The sequence below is a fragment of the Xenopus laevis genome, chromosome 1L (assembly GCF_017654675.1).
Source record: "Xenopus laevis strain J_2021 chromosome 1L, Xenopus_laevis_v10.1, whole genome shotgun sequence".
NCBI classification, from domain to species: Eukaryota; Metazoa; Chordata; class Amphibia; order Anura; family Pipidae; genus Xenopus; species Xenopus laevis.
In genome coordinates, this window is record NC_054371.1 from 95,656,479 (window position 1) to 95,676,343 (window position 19,865).

Genomic DNA, 19,865 nt, shown 5'->3' on the forward strand with positions numbered 1-19,865 from the left:
GGTCACGTGGGTCCTGCGACACGATCATTGCAGGACCTGTCTACAGTTATGCAGACACGTGTCTGCTCCTTGTGCTGCCTCTCCTCTGCTCCTCTCTGCATCTGCGGCGAATGCCGCTTCAGCAGAGGGATCTGTTACTCTCCCCACCCCCTAGGCAATGAGCAGAGGGAGAGGAGGGGGAGGTCACGTGGGTCCTGGGATCGTCGCAGGACCCGTCGACAGTTATGCAGACACGTGTCTGCTCCTTGTGCTGCGTCTCCTCTGCCTGTTCCAGCCAGCCTGCTGCTTCCTGCTGCGTGCACTCTGCTTTAGGACCCCCCCTTAGCTGCCCAGGACTGCTGGACATCAGAACTGTAAGTAAGCATTTATTTTACAGTTATACACACATTTACATACTAATTACATGCATGTACAAATACACAATACACATTTTACTAAGTTAGCTTTATTCTTTTTCTTTTCAGGCTTTTTTTGTTGTTGTTGCAATTTTGTATATGTCAGAATGTGTACTTTACAAAAATATATGTTTTTGGGGGGTCTTGTGCTGTTAGGGGGTCTTGTGGCACAATATACAGTCACTGCTTTATGTTCACAGAAGGCGAAAAGACAATTTTCAGAAATGTCATAAAAACCGCTGCCTTTAGCGTAGCTTTGCAGTAAGGTAGTTTGGAGTAGAAAGACAATTACCCATTTTAGATTCGTCAGAATGTGTGCTTTCCAAACATATATGGTTTTGGGGGCCTATGTGCTGTTAGGAGGGTCTTTTGGCAAATAATACGCAGTCGCAGGCCATTCTTCACAGAAGGTGAAAAGACAGCGGAGAAAATTCAAATACACAAATTTTTTGGGGGTTCGCACATGCCAGCTGCTTTGGTATATCTATGCACATTGGGCATCAAACTGTTCAGTAGACCCTTGGCATCAATATTTAGGGTGTTTTACAATTGTATGTTACAAATTGGGTGAGATAAATGTGACCAATTGCAATATTTTTAGACAATTTTCAGAAAGGTCATAAAAACCGCTGCATTTATCGAAGCTTTGCAGTAAGGTAGTTTGGAGTAGAAAGACATAATTACCCATTTTAGATTCGTCAGAATGTGTACTTTTCAAACATATACGGTTTTGGGGGTCTATGTGCTGTTAGGAGGGTCTTTTGGCAAATAATACACAGTCACGTGTCATACTTCACAGAAGGCGAAAAGACAGCGGAGAAAATTCAAATACACAAATCTTTTGGGTGTCCGCACATGCCAGCTGCTTTGGTATATCTATGCATATTGGGCATCAAACTGTTCAGTAGACCCTTGGCGTCAATATTTAGGGTGTTTTACAATTGTATGTAACAAATTGGGTGAGATAAATGCGACCAATTGCAATATTTTTAGACAGTTTTCAGAAATGTCATAAAAACCACTGCCTGGTAGTTTGGAGTAGAAAGACAATTACCCATTTTAGATTTGTCAGAATGTGTACTTTCCAAAAATATATGGCTTTTAAGGGTTACCATAACTTTTTGTAGCTTTTATCCCATATAAAACTAGTAATGTTTGGAAATTAGTGTAAATGTAAGACATCAAATAAGTATGCAAAAGGTAGATTCTGGGGTCTTTACATGCCATGTACTTCGATAATCCTATGTACATTGGGCATCAAACTGTTCAGAGGACCCCAGGCTTTCATATTTGGGGTGATTTACCTTGATACCTAATAGTATGTATGAAATAAGGTGCTGCAGGTGGAAGTTTTGAGGTGATTTTTGGAAATGTCCCCAAAATTGGCAAATTTAGGAAAGATTTGCGGCTTGGTGCTTTGGGGTAGAAATACATGCATACCCAATTTAGATTCGGGGGAATGTGTACTTTCTGAAAATATATGGTTTTCTGGGGTGAACGTACTTTTTTCTACCTTTGCCCACCCCAAAATGATGTAAATGTGTTGATTTTGCTGCACCTGAAATGATAGACCAAATGGGGGGGTCTTCATTTTGAGGCCCCTATATGCCACGTGTTTAGGTACACCTATACATATTGGGCATCAAACTGTTCAGCGGACCCTAGGCTTTCATATTTGGGGTCATTTGTCTTGTTAACCAATAGTATGTTTGATATAAGATGCTGCAGGTGGAAGTTTTGAGGTGATTTTTGGAAATGTCCCCAAAATTGGCAAATTTAGGAAAGATTTGCGGCTTGGTGCTTTGGGGTAGAAAGACATGCATACCCAATTTAGATTCGGGGGAATGTGTACTTTCTGAAAATATATGGTTTTCTGGGGTGAACCTTCTAGCATATTTTGAAAGCTCAGGTTGTCCTGAAAAAAAAACATATATTGTTTCCCTGGTTAAACTAAAAGACCCCCCCAGGAAAGGCTCTTAAAGTGAAAGAGTACAAAATGTTCAAAAATGGTCTGGCAATAGAAGTACCAAATCAGCCAAATTGTCTGGCAGCGAAAAGGTTAAGGATTAATGTTATTGTGGCTTGGTAGAATGAGAGTGGAAGGACTTTCAACTGTGAGGCCATTTGGTACAAATCAAGTACAGGTATAGGATCCCTTATCCGGAAACCTGATATCCAGAAAGCTCCAAATTACGGAATGGCTGACTCCCATAGACTCCATTTTATCCAAATAATCCAAATTTTTAAAAATTATTTCCTTTTTCTCTAATAAAACCGTAGCTTGTACTTGATCCAAACTAAGCTATAATTATTCCTTATTGGAAGCAAAACCAGCCTATTGGGTTTATTTAATGTTTAAATTAATTTCTAGTAGACTTAAGGCATGAAGTCCCAAATTACGGAAAGATCCGTTATCCGGAAAACCCCAGGTCCCGAGCATTCTGGATAACAGGTCCCATACCTGTAGTTTGGGGGCCAGAAGTTTAGCATGGGTTTTGTACCATTCTGCAGGGAGACCGTCAGGACCCAGGGCTTTTAAATTTGGGAAGGAGGTGATAACATCCTCTATTTCTTCTTCTTTTTTTTTTTTTTTTTTTTTTTTTAAAAGGTTTTTATTTTGCATTTTATAACAACAAATAAACAAACATTATATGGTTTGCGGTTCCATCTTCTTACAAACATTATAGCACAGCTTACATATTTAATACATTTGAGTCCTGTACATTTGTATACACTCTATTTCAGAAAGGTTCTAATTCTGTTAGTCCTAAATCCCTTGAATAGGTGGTGCAGCTAGTTCTGTCACTGTTAGCTTATCCCCCTTTATCCTACGGCTCCTCTATGGCTTCTAGCCAATCTCGCCACACTAGATCATACTTCTGGGTACATCCTCTTGCAGTGTAGGTGAGTTGTATTAGGGGGAGTGTTGCTTTAATCAAGTTCAACCAGCCATTAACTGTGGGGGAGAGGGAGGACATCCAATTCAGGAGGATACATTTCCTGGCATAGAATAGTAATGTACGAAAGAGTATTCTCATGGCCGCCCTAGGGGTGACCTCATCTATTACACCGAGAATGCATACCTGAGGAGTTAATAATTTAGGCAGTGCAATTTTATCCTGGATATACAGTGGTGTGAAAAACTATTTGCCCCCTTCCTGATTTCTTATTATTTTGCATGTTTGTCACACAAAATGTTTCTGATCATCAAACACATTTAACTATTAGTCAAAGATAACACAAGTAAACACAAAATGCAGTTTTTAAATGAGGGTTTTTATTATTTAGGGAGAAAAGAAATCCAAACCTGTGTGAAAAAGTAATTGCCCCCTGAACCTAATAACTGGTTGGGCCACCCATAGCAGCAATAACTGCAATCAAGCGTTTGCGATAGCTTGTAACGAGTCTTTTACAGCGCTCTGGAGGAATTTTGGCCCACTCATCTTTGCAGAATTGTTGTAATTCAGCTTTATTCGAGGGTTTTCTAGCATGAACCGCCTTTTTAAGGTCATGCCACAACATCTCAATAGGATTCAGGTCAGGACTTTGACTAGGCCACTCCAAAGTCTTCATTTTGTTTTTCTTCAGCCATTCAGAGGTGGATTTGCTGGTGTGTTTTGGGTCATTGTCCTGCTGCAGCACCCAAGATCGCTTCAGCTTGAGTTGACGAACAGATGGCCGGACATTCTCCTTCAGGATTTTTTGGTAGACAGTAGAATTTATGGTTCCATCTATCACAGCAAGTCTTCCAGGTCCTGAAGCAGCAAAACAACCCCAGACCATCACACTACCACCACCATATTTTACTGTTGGTATGATGTTCTTTTTCTGAAATGCTGTGTTACTTTTACGCCAGATGTAACGGGACGCGCACCTTCCAAAAAGTTCAACTTTTGTCTCGTCGGTCCACAAGGTATTTTCCCAAAAGTCTTGGCAATCATTGAGATGTTTTTTGAGACGAGCCTTAATGTTCTTTTTGCTTAAAAGTGGTTTGCGCCTTGGAAATCTGCCATGCAGGCCGTTTTTGCCCAGTCTCTTTCTTATGGTGGAGTCGTGAACACTGACCTTAATTGAGGCAAGTGAGGCCTGCAGTTCTTTAGATGTTGTCCTGGGTCTTTTGTGGCCTCTCGGATGAGTTGTCTCTGCGCTCTTGGGGTAATTTTGGTCGGCCGGCCACTCCTGGGAAGGTTCATCACTGTTCCATGTTTTTGCCATTTGTGGATAATGGCTCTCACTGTGGTTCGCTGGAGTCCCAAAGCTTTAAAAATGGCTTTGTAACCTTTGAAATTGAACTCAGGGGTGAAAAACCACAGTTAAGTTATTTTTTAACAAGGGGGGCAATCACTTTTTCACACAGGCCCATGTAGATTTGGAGTTTTTTTTCTCCCTTAATAACGTAAACCTTCATTTAAAAACTGCATTTTGTGTTCAATTATGTTATCTTTGACTAATAGTTAACGGTTTTTGATGAGCAGAAACATTTAAGTGTGACAAACATGCAAAAGAATAAGAAATCAGGAAGGGGGCAAATAGTTTTTCACACCACTGTAGTTGAGAACCTGAGACCAGAAGGCTTGGATTCGGGGGCATGACCAGATAAGATGTAGATAAGATGCCTCTGAGGCCCTACACTTAGGACACTGTGGTGAGTCCCGTCGGTTCATACGGAACAGCCTATTTGGGGTTAAGTGGAGTCTATGTAGGATCTTGAACTGGATTAGTCTATCTCTGGTTGAGACGAGGTAGTCATAGGCCCTAGCAGTCACCTCTTCCCAATCTTCGTCCTCTAGCCCCGGGATGTCTCTGCTCCAGGCTGCACCCGCTGCATGAAATGGAGGTTTAATAGTAGCTAGGAGAAGCAAGTACAGCCCGGTGACAAGTTTTTTGGCGGTGGGGGCTCTAAGGGCTGCTTCTATTTTAGAGGTTGTGAGATCCATGGCGTTGCCTTGAAATTGGGTAGTGGTGGCCTGTCTAAGCTGGAAATAGGAGAACCAGGGAAGAGGCTCCTGGGTTTGGACATGTTTAATTTCAGCCCTAGGGCGTATTGCTCCATCCGTAACCAAGTCCCCTAGTGTACGTAGGCCCCATTGTGGCCATATTTTGTATTCTGCTATGTGCTTCAAGTGTGGGAGTAAGGAATTTCCCCATAGGGGTAGTTAGGGTGACAGAAGAGGTAATGCTAGATTGCAAACTTTAAGTGCTGCCACCCATGCTTTGTATGGGGTGATTATAATTGGGTGGGTGGTGTGTAGATCGGAAGATTTGCGGAATGGGATATATGAGAGGGACTCTATTGAGCTCGCCAAAGTGGCCTGCAATGGGAAATTTGGATTATATGGATTATAAGCCACCAGTGTATATAGTAAATCTGAGCAGCCAATGAGTAGAAATACCACTGCGGGAGGCCCAATCCCCCTTCGCTAACAGGTGCCCGCAGTTTGGCTCTAGCAAACCTGGGGGGCTTGTTCGCCCAGAGAAATGCTGTTTGGGCCATATCAATAGACAAAGAAGGACCGGGGGATGAGAACAGGGGAATTGTGGAAGATGTAGAGGAATTTAGGGAGAAATATCATTTTTAGAAGATTGATTCTGCCCCAGATAGAAATGGGTAGGTTAGCCCACACTTTTAGCTTATCTTTCATAGTGGAGAGAATTGGTTCAAGATTAGAGGGTATAAAGGCGTCTAGATTTCTATGTATCACAATGCCAAGGTATTTGAAAGAATCCACCCAGACCAGAGGGGTGGGAGGAAATAGGTCGGGATTAATGTTGACGTCAATAGCGAGTATGCTTGATTTTCCCCAATTGATTTTTAGTCCTGAAAATCGCCCAAAGTGGTCCACTATATCCAGGACAGCCTGCAGGGAGTTGCCTGGGTTATCCAGATACAACAATATGTCATCTGCATATAGAGAGATGCGTTCTTCCACTCTCCCCAGGCGGAGACCTGTGATATTATTTGCTTGGCGGACCAGGATTGCCAGAGGCTCCACTGCCAGGGCAAAAAGGAATGGTGATAATGGGCATCCCTGTCGGGTGCCCCTATGTAGGTTGAGTGCAGCTGATAGCCATTAGCGTTGACTTTCGCTATCGGCTGTTTGTATAATAGTCACACCCATCCAATGAATTGGTCCCCCAAGCCAAATCTCCTTGGCCAAAGGTATGGCCATTCTATAGAGTCAAACGCTTTAGCTGCATCTAATGATACTACCACTCGTGAGCCCTGGTTACTATGAGTTGCATGCAAATTTGTAAATAGTCTTCGAACATTCACTCTATTTCTTCTAGAGTAAATTCGGTATCAAGTTCCATACGCTGTTCAATGTCTAACTTGGGGAGTGTAACAGAGTGTAAATATTGCTTGATCTCATCCTCAGTTTTATTAAGTTTAGAGGAATACAGTTGGCTATAGTAGTTTGCAAGTAGTTCAGTTATTTTGACCGGGTCAGTGTAGTCTGAGCCATCTGCTGAGGTTAGGTGAGAAATCGATGTAGATGGTTGTAACTCTTTAGTTAGAAAGGATATATGTCTTGCATTTCTATCTCAGTGTTCATATAGTTGGTGTGCGCTATTATTTAGATATCTTTTAGTGGCATCAATAAGTAAAAGCTTGAGGTCGCGTTGTGTTATTTCTAGATGGGTTTGTGTATCTGTTGTGGGGTTATTAGCATGATCCTGTTCCGCTTGGGCGAGTTCTGCCTCCGCCTTTCTTATATTGTGCCTACTTCGTGTCCGTTGTGCCTTGATCATCGATATGTATGCGCCTCTAGTGCATGCATCTCAAGTTATGTTTGTGTTACATTCAGTGGTATTATTAAGCCAAAATTCTGTAATTCTGGAAGCGCAGCGTCTCCACTGTCTCTGTGAGTCAGGACAGCCTTCAAACGTAAATGAGATTAGAATAGCTACACCAGATGAGTATGATGAATAGTGTGCATGGTAATGATGTGCTACGGTTTCTTGAGGGACATAATTTTGCTACCTGTGAGGTGAATCTCTTGCAGCAGAACTATGTCTGATTTGTGGTCTTTAAGGCATTTGAGAATAATTGTTCTTTTAATTCTATCATTCAGCCGCCTCACATTCCATGAGGTTAGCCTAAGTTGCCCTTCCATGTTAAGTCGGGGTAGTGGTCTATACAAGAAAACTTGTTGGGAAAGTAGGAGGAATAGGAGGGTGTCCAAGTCCCAGTCACCATTAACATCACAATCTTTTCAAATAATTGTAGATGGATGCTATGGCATTTAAAGTACTGTTGGCTAATACATTCAATAATAAAATATAATATAACAACATATCATGGGAAAAAAAATTTTTTCAAAATGAATCAGTTAATAGTGCTGCTCCAGCAGAATTCTGCACTGAAATCCATTTCTCAAAAGAGCAAACAGATTTTTTGATATTCAATTTTGAAATCTGACATGGGGCTAGACATATTGTCAATTTCCCAGCTGCCCAAGTCACGTGAAGACAATGTGTCTATTATAGTGGATCTATTGAATGGATTACAGGGGAACAGATGAATGGCAATTTACTAAATAAAGGCCCCCATACACGGGAGAATAAAAGCTGGTAACAGATGAGGCCGGCAGCTTATTGGCCCGTGTTGCGCCATCCTATGGGTGTCCCCGATCGATATCTGGCCAAAAGTCGGGCAGATGCCGATTGGGCAGGTTAAAAAACCCGTTGGATCGCGCCCGCATATTTTCATAGATGCAGTCCCGTGATCTGACCACCCATTTGGCCTGCATTATGATCCGATTTTTTTGGGCCCTAGAGCACACGTAAGGATCAGCCTGACATGGCCCACTTCAACGTGGACATATCGGGGAGAAATCCTCTTGTTTGGCGATATCGCCAAACGAGCAGATCCCCCTGTGTATGGCCACCTTCAGACTCAGTGATTGTCCAAGACTGCACAAACATATTGGCATTCAGCACAGGTAAATAACTAGCACAAAAAGTGATCTAGTTGTTTGATGGGGGAAAAAACTTTAACATTCATTCTGCACAAGTGGGTTTAGGCGGATACTCCATTAGCTAAGGATTGTGGTCAAAGGGATACTTTCACAAGAACAGGTTTGTTTAGCTAGCAAAATACAAAATAAGCTGAAAAGGGTGAAAGGATCAGTCATGGGAAAAAATAAAACTGCTTTTACAGAAGCCAATGGGACTGTACGTGTCTGCAAAACAGAGTGCAGTCCTGCTGTTTTCTGCAACTATTATTCTATTAATGATGGTGAGCAGGAGCAGAGCGGTGTGGCTAAAGAAAAAAAATGCATTTAACCTGCCCAGCAAAAACAACCTGCAGAACTCTGTACTGAAATGTTTATAAAAACAATTATTGAAAATGTAATTAGAAGTCAACATTCACTAATGTTACAGCAATAAAGAGTGAGTGAAAGCTTATCAGTCACATGGCTGAGGGCATTTGGGAAAATAAGTCTTACATCCAGTTTCACAATGAAATATAAACAGAGCTATGGGGGCATGGTCAGGCAATGCCCTCGTAGCAATATATTCTGACCGGCACCACAGAGCTTTAACCAGAAAGAAACTACCCAGAAAGGCACACCCAGGTATGAAAAATTGAAGGGGAAAAAATCCAAAAACACCCAGCCATAAAATAATTTGCCAATAAAACAGAAATTTGTCAAGACGCACGGCCAAGATGGCGGCCGCTCCACAGACAACTAGAGGAATAGGACAGAGCAGAGCAGTATCAAGAATTGCTGGAGGATCACAAAGGGCAGGGATTTTGTGGGAAACCTGTTGCTGTATACATGGAGAGCAGAGCATTTCTCCGCTCTACTTATAGTAAAAAGGGCAAACCACATACCAACTCAAATGCCCCCATCAGGGGCTCCACAAAATCTTCATAGCCAAGATGTTAAATTGAGATTAAATGTGGCTCAACAAAAATGATAACTCTCCTGACAAAACTCTCCTGAGCCAGCTGGGCTACCCATCAACTAGTATAAGCATGCTATAAAAAGGAGTGGTACCCAGGCTGGAATATACATACAATATAGTTTATGTGCATGAATTAACTGCTACCTTTCATGACGCACAGATAGTAGTCATACCCAAGGTAGGCAGAGATCCCCAATACTTCTTACAGACCCTAGATCTCTGCTGAATGCAGACATTAATATATCAGCAAAACTTCTAGCCACAAGTTATCCAAATTACAGATGTCATTCATTCAGACCAAGTGAGCTTCATGCAAGGAAAAACCACCACAGTAAACAGAAGTTTATTTACAAATATAGAAACAAGACAAGTATGTGGGCTCCGGGGAATTTGTGACGTTAAAGCGTTCAATTCTGCAAAATGACCATTTCTGTGGTCTTTAATGCAAAAATTTGTTTTTTGAGTTTTTGAGCAAAGCCAAAGCTGTTAAAAAAACAAAACAAAAACATTTTGATGAACTAATGGGTCAAGGACTTCACTGTAAAGGCAAAACGTGTGTACACAAACTGCCAATGTACAAGGCTGTTCTGTTTAATGAACAAAAAAGATAGATTTTACTTACCGAAAAATCGGTAAGGACAGAAGAAAAGACTTCAGCTCCACCCTCTCTACATAATGCCATGCTCCTCCTGTTTCCCTCAGTTCCGTTAGCTTAGTTAGTAGGAGAAATAATGAGATACATCCAACATACCAGATATATAAAACATTGCATGACCTATTAAACTATAGATGAACTAGAACTTGTCTAACTTACTGCACTGACAGTTCGGGCCACCTAGAAAAAGATTTTTTGGTAAGTAAAATCTATCTTTCTCTAGACTGGCCCTCTCTGTCAGTGCAGAATGCCTGGGGACGTTCAAAAGCTGTCCCATAACTAGGGCGGGTATAATCTCTATTGCCTTACTGCAGCCTGTATGACTTTTCTACCAAAGGCTGCAGGGGCAGAGTGGAAGACATGTCTGTAAAATTTAGCAAAAGTAAATAATGAAGCCCAAGAAAAGAAATGAGTTAATTGCGGTGGAGGTGAAAACTAACCCTAAAAAGTTTTTTAAATATATTAATAGTAAAAAGATGCAGGTTGAGAGTGTTGCTCCATTAAATAATGGTACCAGTATGGTTTCACAGATACAGATAAGGCAAATGTGTTAAATCAGTTCTTTTCTTCAGTGTATACAATAGAGGAGTCTGGGTTCACAGGCTTACTTAACTGCACGAATGGTTCAGCTCAATCTAGTCAATGGCTGACTCAGGATATGATTCAAAAAGCTTTAATACAAATTAATGTAAACAAGGCTCCAGGGCCTGATGGCATACACCCCCGGGTTCTAAGAGAGCTTAGTTCAGTTTTAGACCAGCCCTTATTTCTGATTTTCTCAGATTCACTGTCATCTGGTATGGTGCCTATGGATTGGAGAAAAGCTGATGTTATTCCAATATTTAAAAAGGGATTACGATCTCAGCCTGGCAATTATAGGCCAGTAAACTTGACATCTGTGGTAGGCAAATTATTTGAAGGCCTGTTAAGGAATCACATTCAAAATTTTGTCCTAATGAATGGCATTATGAGCAACAATCAGCATGGCTTTATGAAGGATAGGTCATGTCAGACAAATTTGATTGCTTTTTATGATGTGGTAAGTAAGATTCTGGACAGTGGGGGGCAGTAGATGGGATCTATTTGGATTTTGCCAAAGCGTTTGATACTGTGCCCCACAAACGACTGCTTTCTAAACTAAGGTCTGTTGGGCTTAATGAAGGCGTTTGCACGTGGATAGGAAACTGGCTACAGGATCGGGTACAGAGAGTGGTTGTTAATGGGACATTCTCTACTTGGAGTAAGGTTCTTAGTGGGGTCCCCCAGGGCTCAGTATTGGGTCCACTTTTATTTAACTTGTTCATTAATGACTTAGGGGAGGGTGTTGTAAGTAATGTATCAGTGTTTGCAGATGACACAAAATTATCCAGCCCAATTAATTCCATCCAGGATGTGGCATCCTTGCAACATGATCTTGACAAACTGGCAATCTGGGCAGCTAAGTGGCAAATGAGATTCAATGTTGATAAATGTAAAGTCATGCACCTGGGATGTAAAAATATCCAAGCCACTTATACCCTTAATGGGACTGCACTAGGCAAATCCATTATGGAAAAGGACCTTGGAGTCCTTGTAGATGATAAACTTGGCTGTAGCAAGCAATGCCAGTCGGCAGCATCAAGGGCAAATAAGGTCTTGAGCTTAAAAGGGGCATAGAGTCAAGGGAGGAGGGGGTCATTCTTCCACTGTATAGAGCACTTGTAAGGCCCCATCTAGAATATGCCGTAGAGTTTTGGTCTCCATCACTCAAACAGGACATTATTGTATTAGAGAGGGTACAGAGAAGGGCAACTAAGCTGGTAAAAGGTATTGAAAATCTTAGCTATGAGGAAAGACTGGCCAAATTGGGGATGTTCACGCTGGAGAAGAGGCGCTTAAGGGGTGATATGATGACTATGTATAAATATATAAGGGGATCATATAATAATCTCTCTAATGCTTTATTTACCAGTAGGTCTTTCCAGCTGATACAAGGTCACGCATTCAGATTAGAAGAAAAGAGGTTCCGCCTAAATATTCGGAAGGGTTTTTTTTACAGTGAGAGCTGTGAAGATGTGGAATTCTCTCCCTGAATCAGTTGTACAGGCTGATACATTAGATAGCTTTAAGAAGGGGTTGGATAGCTTTTTAGCAAGTAAAGGAATACAGGGTTATGGGAAATAGCTCATAGACCAAGTTGATCCAGGGAATAGTCAGATTGCCATTTTGGAGTCAGGAAGGAATTTTTCCCCCTCTAAGGCAAATTGGAGAGGCTTCAGATGGGTTTTTTGCCTTCCTCTGGATCAACTGGCAGATAGGTAGTTGTAATATCTCATATCCCATAACTAAGAATTAACAGTGACTCTGGGCTCAGGGCAGTGTACACTATAAACACAGACGCAAAGACTGACAGAACAAAGGCTATCCTGTCGTAAAAGGTGATTGCCTTCATATCTATCTCCTAACACTGTTGTATAAATGAGGAACAGCTATCATGGACAAAGAGAGGAGTCCATAGACCCGGCCTCGGGTGAGGAAACAACAAAGTCAATGAATGGCATGGGAGGATCCCAACAACAAAGGATGAAAGGATATGTGTTTACACCCTCAAGTTGTCAGAACAGGTTTCAGACCTTGGGAACAAATGTCAGATATGGAAGTGACTGTCTGTGCAACACTGCCACCCACAGGACATCTTAAACATCATTAGTTGATCTACACTGCCATCTACAGGACACTACTAACTTGGAGGTTTCCATGGCTCATCATATGACATCGACTTGATTGGCTGGGACTGTCTTTTGGGTGTGGCTATCCTGGGAAAAGTGTAGTATGCTTGTTTGAATGGTCTTCTTTATGTGTATATAAAGAGCATTGCAAATACTTTATTAGTTAGTCACTTTCCACTCCCTTCCATTGCATCCTTCCCTATCCCTTTCTACCTCCCTCCATGTTAGTTAGTTCCCTTTTTATGTTATACCTTTTAGTTCCTTTGTAAATAAATACCACTTATTTAAAGATCAGTCTGCCTCAAGTCATTAGCCTGGCACCTCAAAATAGAGCAGATCCAACAGTAGTTAATTAAAAAAAAAAAAAAGGCTGAACTCGATGGACATGTGTCTTTTTTCAACCTTACTTACTATGTTACTATGTAAGTGGCTGCTCTGCAAATCTGTTCTGGGGTAGCTGAATGATGGTAGAGCCCAAGATGTACTCATCACTCTAGTGGAATGTGCCCTAACCTTGAATGGTCTGGTTTTGTGACTAAGGTCATATGCACAATTAATCGTCTCTACTAGCCATCTGGCTATTGTACGTTTCGTTGCCGGAGAACCCTTATTTACCCCGTAGGTGACTAGGAAAGTATCTGTCTTCCGATAACTTTTTGATCTAGCCAAGTAATAACGAATTGCCCTAACTACATCTAGCTTGTGAAGGGCCTTCTCCTTGTCATTGGAAGGATTGGGGCAGAGTAAAGGTAAATTAATCTCTTCGTTGATATGAAATGTAGACACCACCTTCGGTGTAAAAGATGGAATTGTCCTGAACACTGCCCTATCCTGGTGCAGAATTAAACCATGGTGGTTTTTGGGAGAGAGCTGCCATGTCTGACATCCTTTTTGAGGATGTAATTGCTAACAAAAAAGTCATCTTCCAAGAAAGAAACTTCAATGGACATGACGCTAAAGGCTTGAAGGGAGGACCCTGCAGTACCGTGAGAACTGTAGTAAGGTCCCAAGGTGGTGTGGGATCCCTAAACACTGGTCTAACTTTACCAACCCCTTGCAAAAACTGGATAAGGTCTGGTTCCTTAACACTGATGCTGAAGAAGAATGGATATGGCTGAAATCTACCCTTTCAGTGTTGCTAATGACAGACCTAATTGAAAACCTTGTGTTAGAAATTCCACTATGGCTTGTAAAGAAGCTTGATGCCACTGCAAATTATGGGAAGCACACCATATTATAAATGTTTTCCAGGTCTTGTAATAGACATTTCGGATTCAATAGCCATGCCGTCAAATGCAATATTGATAGGTTTCCGTGTTTGATTGGCCCGAGTTAGAAGGTCAGGTCGAAGAAGAAGTGTCCATGGAGGAGCTACAGACATGTTGATGAGTTCTGAATACCATGCTCTCCTTGGCCAATCCAGGGCAACAAGGATTGTTAATCTTTTCTCCTGTTTAATTTTTTTGATTATTCTTGGCAACAGCACTAGTGGAGGGAAAGCATACACTTTGTTGAAATTCCAAGGAATAACTAAGGCGTCGACATACGCTGCTCCCGGGTCCCGAGACCTGGTGCAGTAAGTAGGTACCTTGAAATTGTGCCTTGACGCTAACATGTTGATGTCCGGTATGCCCCATTTGTGCGTGATCTCTTTGAACACCTCGGGATGGAGAGCCCACTCTCCTTGGTCTAACTGCTGGCTACAGAGGTAATCCTCCTCCCAGTTTAGTACTCCTGGGATGAATACCGCTGAAATGGGCGGAACATTTAGTTCTGCCCAGGCGAGGATGTGAGCTACCTCCTGCATCACCGTCGCTGTGTGTACCTCCTTGTTTGTTTAAGTATGCCACGGCGGTGGCATTGTCTGACTGAATTCGGAGTGGTTGTCCGTTCAGTTCCTTCAACCAGTGGAAGATGGCATACTTTATCGCCCTGATCTCAAGGACATTGATGGGCATTCTGGTTTCCTTTGGTGACCAGACCCCTTGACATGTGCATGGGGGAAAAGTTGCTCCCCAGCCCTAGAGGCTGGCGTCCGTGGTCACCACTGTCCACTGGTGTAGGAACCATAATTTTCCCCTGGTCAAGTTGTGGAGTAATGTCCACCATTGTAAGGATTGTTTGAGATTGCTGGTCAGAGATCTGCTGTGAGAGATTGAAGTGGTTCTTGTTCCAACGGCTTAGAAAATAATTTTGAAATTCTCTGATGTGGAATCTCCCAAGGGAAGTGCCTCTAATGCTGCTACCATTTACCCTAGCAAACGGAGATAAAACTCTGCTGAAATCGTCTGTTGGTCGAAGACCTGTCGTGCCGTGCAACCGATTGTCTGAATCTTTTACTCTGAGATCGTCTGTAGGGAGGAATCGAGTCACATTCCTAAGAGTTGAATGCGCTGTGCAGGTTTGAGTTGGCTCTTTTTGTGGTTTATAAGCCAACCGTGTTGTTCGAGTAAGTTGACACAGATTTGTGTGTCTATCTGACTTTGTTCGTGTGATGTTGACCTGATGAGTAAATCGTCTAGGTAGGGAGTGAGCGCAAGTCCTCTGGGTCTGAAATGTGCAATGAGGGGACCAAGTATTTTGGTGAAGACCCTGGGTGCCGTGCAGAGGGCGAACGGTAGTGCTCTGAATTGGTAATGTTCTTCTAAAATCGTGAATTTTAAGAATATTTGAGATTCCGCCCGTATGGGAACATGCAGGTAAGCGTCTTGAAGATAGATTTCTTCATTGTCATAGACATCAATACTGACCGGATTGATTCCACCTTTGTTTTGTTACGAATGGATTGAGGGGTTTCAAATTTAGTACTGGCCGGAAGGTCCCCTCACCAGGAATAAATTGGAATAAAACCCTTTGAATTGATCCTGTGCTGAAACTTTTGTGAGTTCTCTTCTCTGGGGCCTTTCTAGTTTTAGGTGTTGTGGCTGTAATGGCCATGTCCTTCCTAATGTCTTGAAGTGCTGAGTCCAGATCCATAATTATGGTATGATCTGTATAAGTAAAATAATTTTCTTAGTTGTGTGCCCTCTGGTCAAACACAGGTATAAGTACCCATTATAGACCCCTTATCTAGACCCAGCGTGACTAAAATGCCTGTAGGCACTAAGTATGTATTATTATACCCCTGCAGGGTAATTAGTTAAGTGATTCAGGATCTGTAAGTGCCCCCCAGTAAGCATTGTCAGCATGAATAAGCTCTTGAAGAGCTTCTGACCTGATCGTGGTGCAGTATGGAGGACTCAACTCAGCAGCTGTGATCATCGTGCCAGTGAGATCCAATATGGTGCCCGCACAGATGCGCAACGTGAAGATGGCGCCCGCACAGTTGCGCATCGTGATGGCACCAATGGAGCAAAACCGGAAGTGTGGCTACTATGCAAGCGCCTGCTTCCGTTCCGGTTTTTAGAGACTGTAAGCGCTTCTATTGCTGCGCTGATGGAGTGTGGCAGTGCTCCTCCTGTAGACAACAGTGGTCATCTTTGAAAGACTTCACTGAGTCCAAGTCCTGTGTCTCTTGCTCACTCACACAAAGCTCCTGTGTTGTAGAATGGTGTATGGCCGGTCAGCACCGTCTATGGACAGATTTACCTGTTTGCCAGTAGCTGAAATAATAAATAAAAGAAGAAGAAATGAAAAAAAAAAAAAATGAACTGTCCTAACCTCCAGCAGGACAGAAGAAAAAACCGAGGGAAACAGGAGGAGCATAGCATTATATAGAAAGGGTGGAGCTATTCTTCTGTCCTGCCTCCGGAGGTGGATACTTAACCCCAGGCGTTCTGCACTGACAGAGGGCCAGTCTAGAGAAAGTTTCTTTACATTTAGAGTTTAATGAGGGTTATGTAACACATTCCAAAGGAATATCTTCAGAATTCAGACCTGCCTAGTTAAAAAAATAAAATAAAAAACTATTTGAATGCAGATTAACACATGCAGCATCTTGCAGAATCCATAAACAAAATATTAATGCAGATTCTCTTCAAAGCCTCATCTAAATATATGAGCTAATCACAGAATATCATTATGTGAACAGCAATATGAGATTTAATCATTGGACACAAAGACATTAGCAACACAGAATTAAAGGAATTATGTCATGATTTTATGGTGTTGTTTCATTCACCACTTGGCAGGGGGGATCACACTGTCAAGGAAAAAGTGTGTAGCAGTTGTTGAGGCTGGAAGATTTAAAAATTAAATCTACTGAGGAAAAACAAAGCTGTTAAAAGAAAACCATTTGGATGAACTAATGGGTCAAGGACATCACTGAAAAAAGCAAAACATGTGTATACAAACTGCCAGTGTACAAGGCTGTTCGGTTTAATGAACAAAAAAGATTTTTTCATTTACAGTTTAATGAGGGTTATGCAACGCATTCCAAAGGAAAAAAACAAGTTGCATAAGATAATTACCTGTAATTCAAAAGTATCTTCAGATATAAGGTCTGCCTAGTTTAAAAAAAAAAAAAAAAAAAAGGTGAAAGCAGATCATTAATACATGCAGCATCTTGCAGAATCCATAGCAAAATATTTATGAATGCAGATTCTCTTCATATCCTCATCTAAATATATGAGCTAATCACAGAATATCATTATGTGAACAGCAATATGAGATTTAATCATTGGACACAGACATTAGCAACACAGAATTAAAGGAATTATGTCATGATTTTATGGTGTTGTTTCAGTCACCACTTGGCAGGGGGGATCACACTGTCAAGGAAAAAGTGTGTAGCAGTTGTTGAGGCTGGTAGATTTAAAAATTAAAACTACTGAGGAAAGCCAAAGCTGTTAAAAGAAAACCATTTTGATGAACTAATGGGTCAAGGACTTCACTGAAAAAGGCAAAACGTGTGTACACAAACTGCCAGTGTACAAGGCTGTTCAGTCTAATGAACAAGTGTTTTTTTTACATTTAGTTTAATATGAGAGTTATGCAACACATTTCAAAGATAAAAAGACTGTGCATTAGATAATTACCCGTAATTCAAAATTATCTTCAGAATTAAGGCCGCCTAGGTAAAAAAAATAAAAAAAAATAAATGTGTGAATGCACATCAGTAACACATGCAGCATCTTGCAGAATCCATAGACAAAATATTTATGAATGCAGATTCTCTTCATATCCTCATCTAAATATATGAGCTAATCACAGAATATCATTATGTGAACAGCAATTTGAGATTTAATCATTGGACACAAAGACATAAGTAACAGGATTAAAGGGATTCTGTCATGATTTTATGGTGTCATGTTAGTCACCACTTGGCGGGGGGGGGGGTAGGATCACACTGTCAAGGAAAAAGTGTGTAGCTTGTTGAGGCTGGTAGATTTAAAAATTAAAACTACTGAGGAAAGCCAAAGCTTTTAAAAGAAAACCATTTGGATGAACTAATGGGTCAAGGACATCACTGAAAAAAGCAAAACATGCGTATACAAACTGCCAGTGTACAAGGCTGTTCGGTTTAATGAACAAAAAAGATTTTCATTTACAGTTTAATGTGGGTTATGCAACGCATTCCAAAGAAAAAAACAAGTTGCATAAGATAATTACCTGTATTCAAAAGTATCTTCAGATATAAAGTCTGCCTAGTTTAAAAAAAAAAAGGGTGAAAGCAGATCATTAATACATGCAGAACCCATAGCAAAATATTTATGAATGCAGATTCTCTTCATATCCTCATCTAAATATATGAGCTAATCACAGAATATCATTATGTGAACAGCAATATGAGATTTAATCATTGGACACAAAGACATTAGCAACACAGAATTAAAGGAATTATGTCATGATTTTATGGTGTTGTTTCAGTCACCACTTGGCAGGGGGGGATCACACTGTCAAGGAAAAAGTGTGTAGCAGTTGTTGAGGCTGGTAGATTTAAAAATTAAAACTACTGAGGAAAGCCAAAGCTGCTAAAAGAAAAACATTTTGATGAACTAATGGGTCAAGGACTTCAATGAAAAAGGCAAAACTTGTGTATACAAACTGCCAGTGTACAAGGCTGTTCAGTCTAATGAACAAGTGGTTTTTTTTTTTTTTTTTAAATTTACAGTTTAATGAGGGTTATGCAACACATTCCAAAGATAAAAAGACTGGACATAAGATAATTACCCATAATTCAAAATGATCTTCAGAATTAAGGTCCGCCTAGGTAAAAAAAAAAAAATAAATGTGTGAATGCATATCATTACACATGCAGCCTCTTGCAGAATCCATAGACAAAATATTTATGAATGCAGAGTCTCTTCATATCCTCATCTAAATATATGAGCTAATCACAGAATATCATTATGTGAACAGCAATTTGAGATTTAATCATTGGACACAAAGACATAACTAACCGGATTAAAGGGATTCTGTCATGATTTTATGGTGTCGTGTTAGTCACCACTTGGTGGGGGAGGGGATAGGATCACACTGTCAAGGAAAAAGTGTGTAGCAGTTGTTGAGGCTGATAGATTTAAAAATTAAAACTACTGAGGAAAGCCAAAGCTGTTAAAAGAAAACCATTTTGATGAACTAATGGGTCAAGGACTTCACTGAAAAAGGCAAAACGTGTGTACACAAACTGCCAGTGTACAAGGCTGTTCAGTCTAATGAACAAGTGTTTTTTTTACATTTAGTTTAATATGAGAGTTATGCAACACATTCCAAAGATAAAAAGACTGTGCATTAGATAATTACCCGTAATTCAAAATTATCTTCAGAATTAAGGTCCGCCTAGGTAAAAAAAATAAAATGTGTGAATGCACATCAGTAACACATGCAGCATCTTGCAGAACCCATAGACAAAATATTTATGAATGCAGATTCTCTTCATATCCTCATCTAAATATATGAGCTAATCACAGAATATCATTATGTGAACAGCAATATGAGATTTAATCATTGGACACAAAGACATTAGCAACACAGAATTAAAGGAATTATGTCATGATTTTATGGTGTTGTTTCAGTCACCACTTGGCAGGGGGGGATCACACTGTCAAGGAAAAAGTGTGTAGCAGTTGTTGAGGCTGGTAGATTTAAAAATTAAAACTACTGAGGAAAGCCAAAGCTGTTAAAAGAAAACCATTTTGATGAACTAATGGGTCAAGGACTTCACTGAAAAAGGCAAAACGTGTGTACACAAACTGCCAGTGTACAAGGCTGTTCAGTCTAATGAACAAGTGTTTTTTTTACATTTAGTTTAAT

The 19,865-nt window shown here is 40.8% G+C and overlaps 1 protein-coding gene across 14 annotated transcripts in view; it reads right to left on the bottom strand.

Annotated features, from left to right (window-relative positions):
• LOC108711752 overlaps window positions 1-19,865 on the bottom strand; it is a 56,684-nt gene that overhangs the window by 27,423 nt on the left and 9,396 nt on the right. For 7 of the 14 annotated variants that reach the window (XM_041591470.1, XM_041591478.1, XM_041591468.1 and 4 more), the window contains 5 exons: window positions 19,356-19,391; window positions 18,783-18,818; window positions 18,222-18,252; window positions 17,648-17,682; window positions 17,081-17,112 (listed from right to left, as the gene is read on the bottom strand). In XM_041591470.1, coding sequence (XP_041447404.1) covers window positions 17,081-17,112; window positions 17,648-17,682; window positions 18,222-18,252; window positions 18,783-18,818; window positions 19,356-19,391 — 170 coding nt within the window. Of the gene's footprint in view, window positions 1-6,545; window positions 9,792-9,930; window positions 10,020-15,463; window positions 15,662-16,259; window positions 16,274-17,080; window positions 17,117-17,647; window positions 17,683-18,221; window positions 18,257-18,782; window positions 18,819-19,355; window positions 19,392-19,865 lie in introns of those variants that run through there. The other 7 variants (XM_041591457.1, XM_041591481.1, XM_041591488.1 and 4 more) reach the window with 6 other exon arrangements.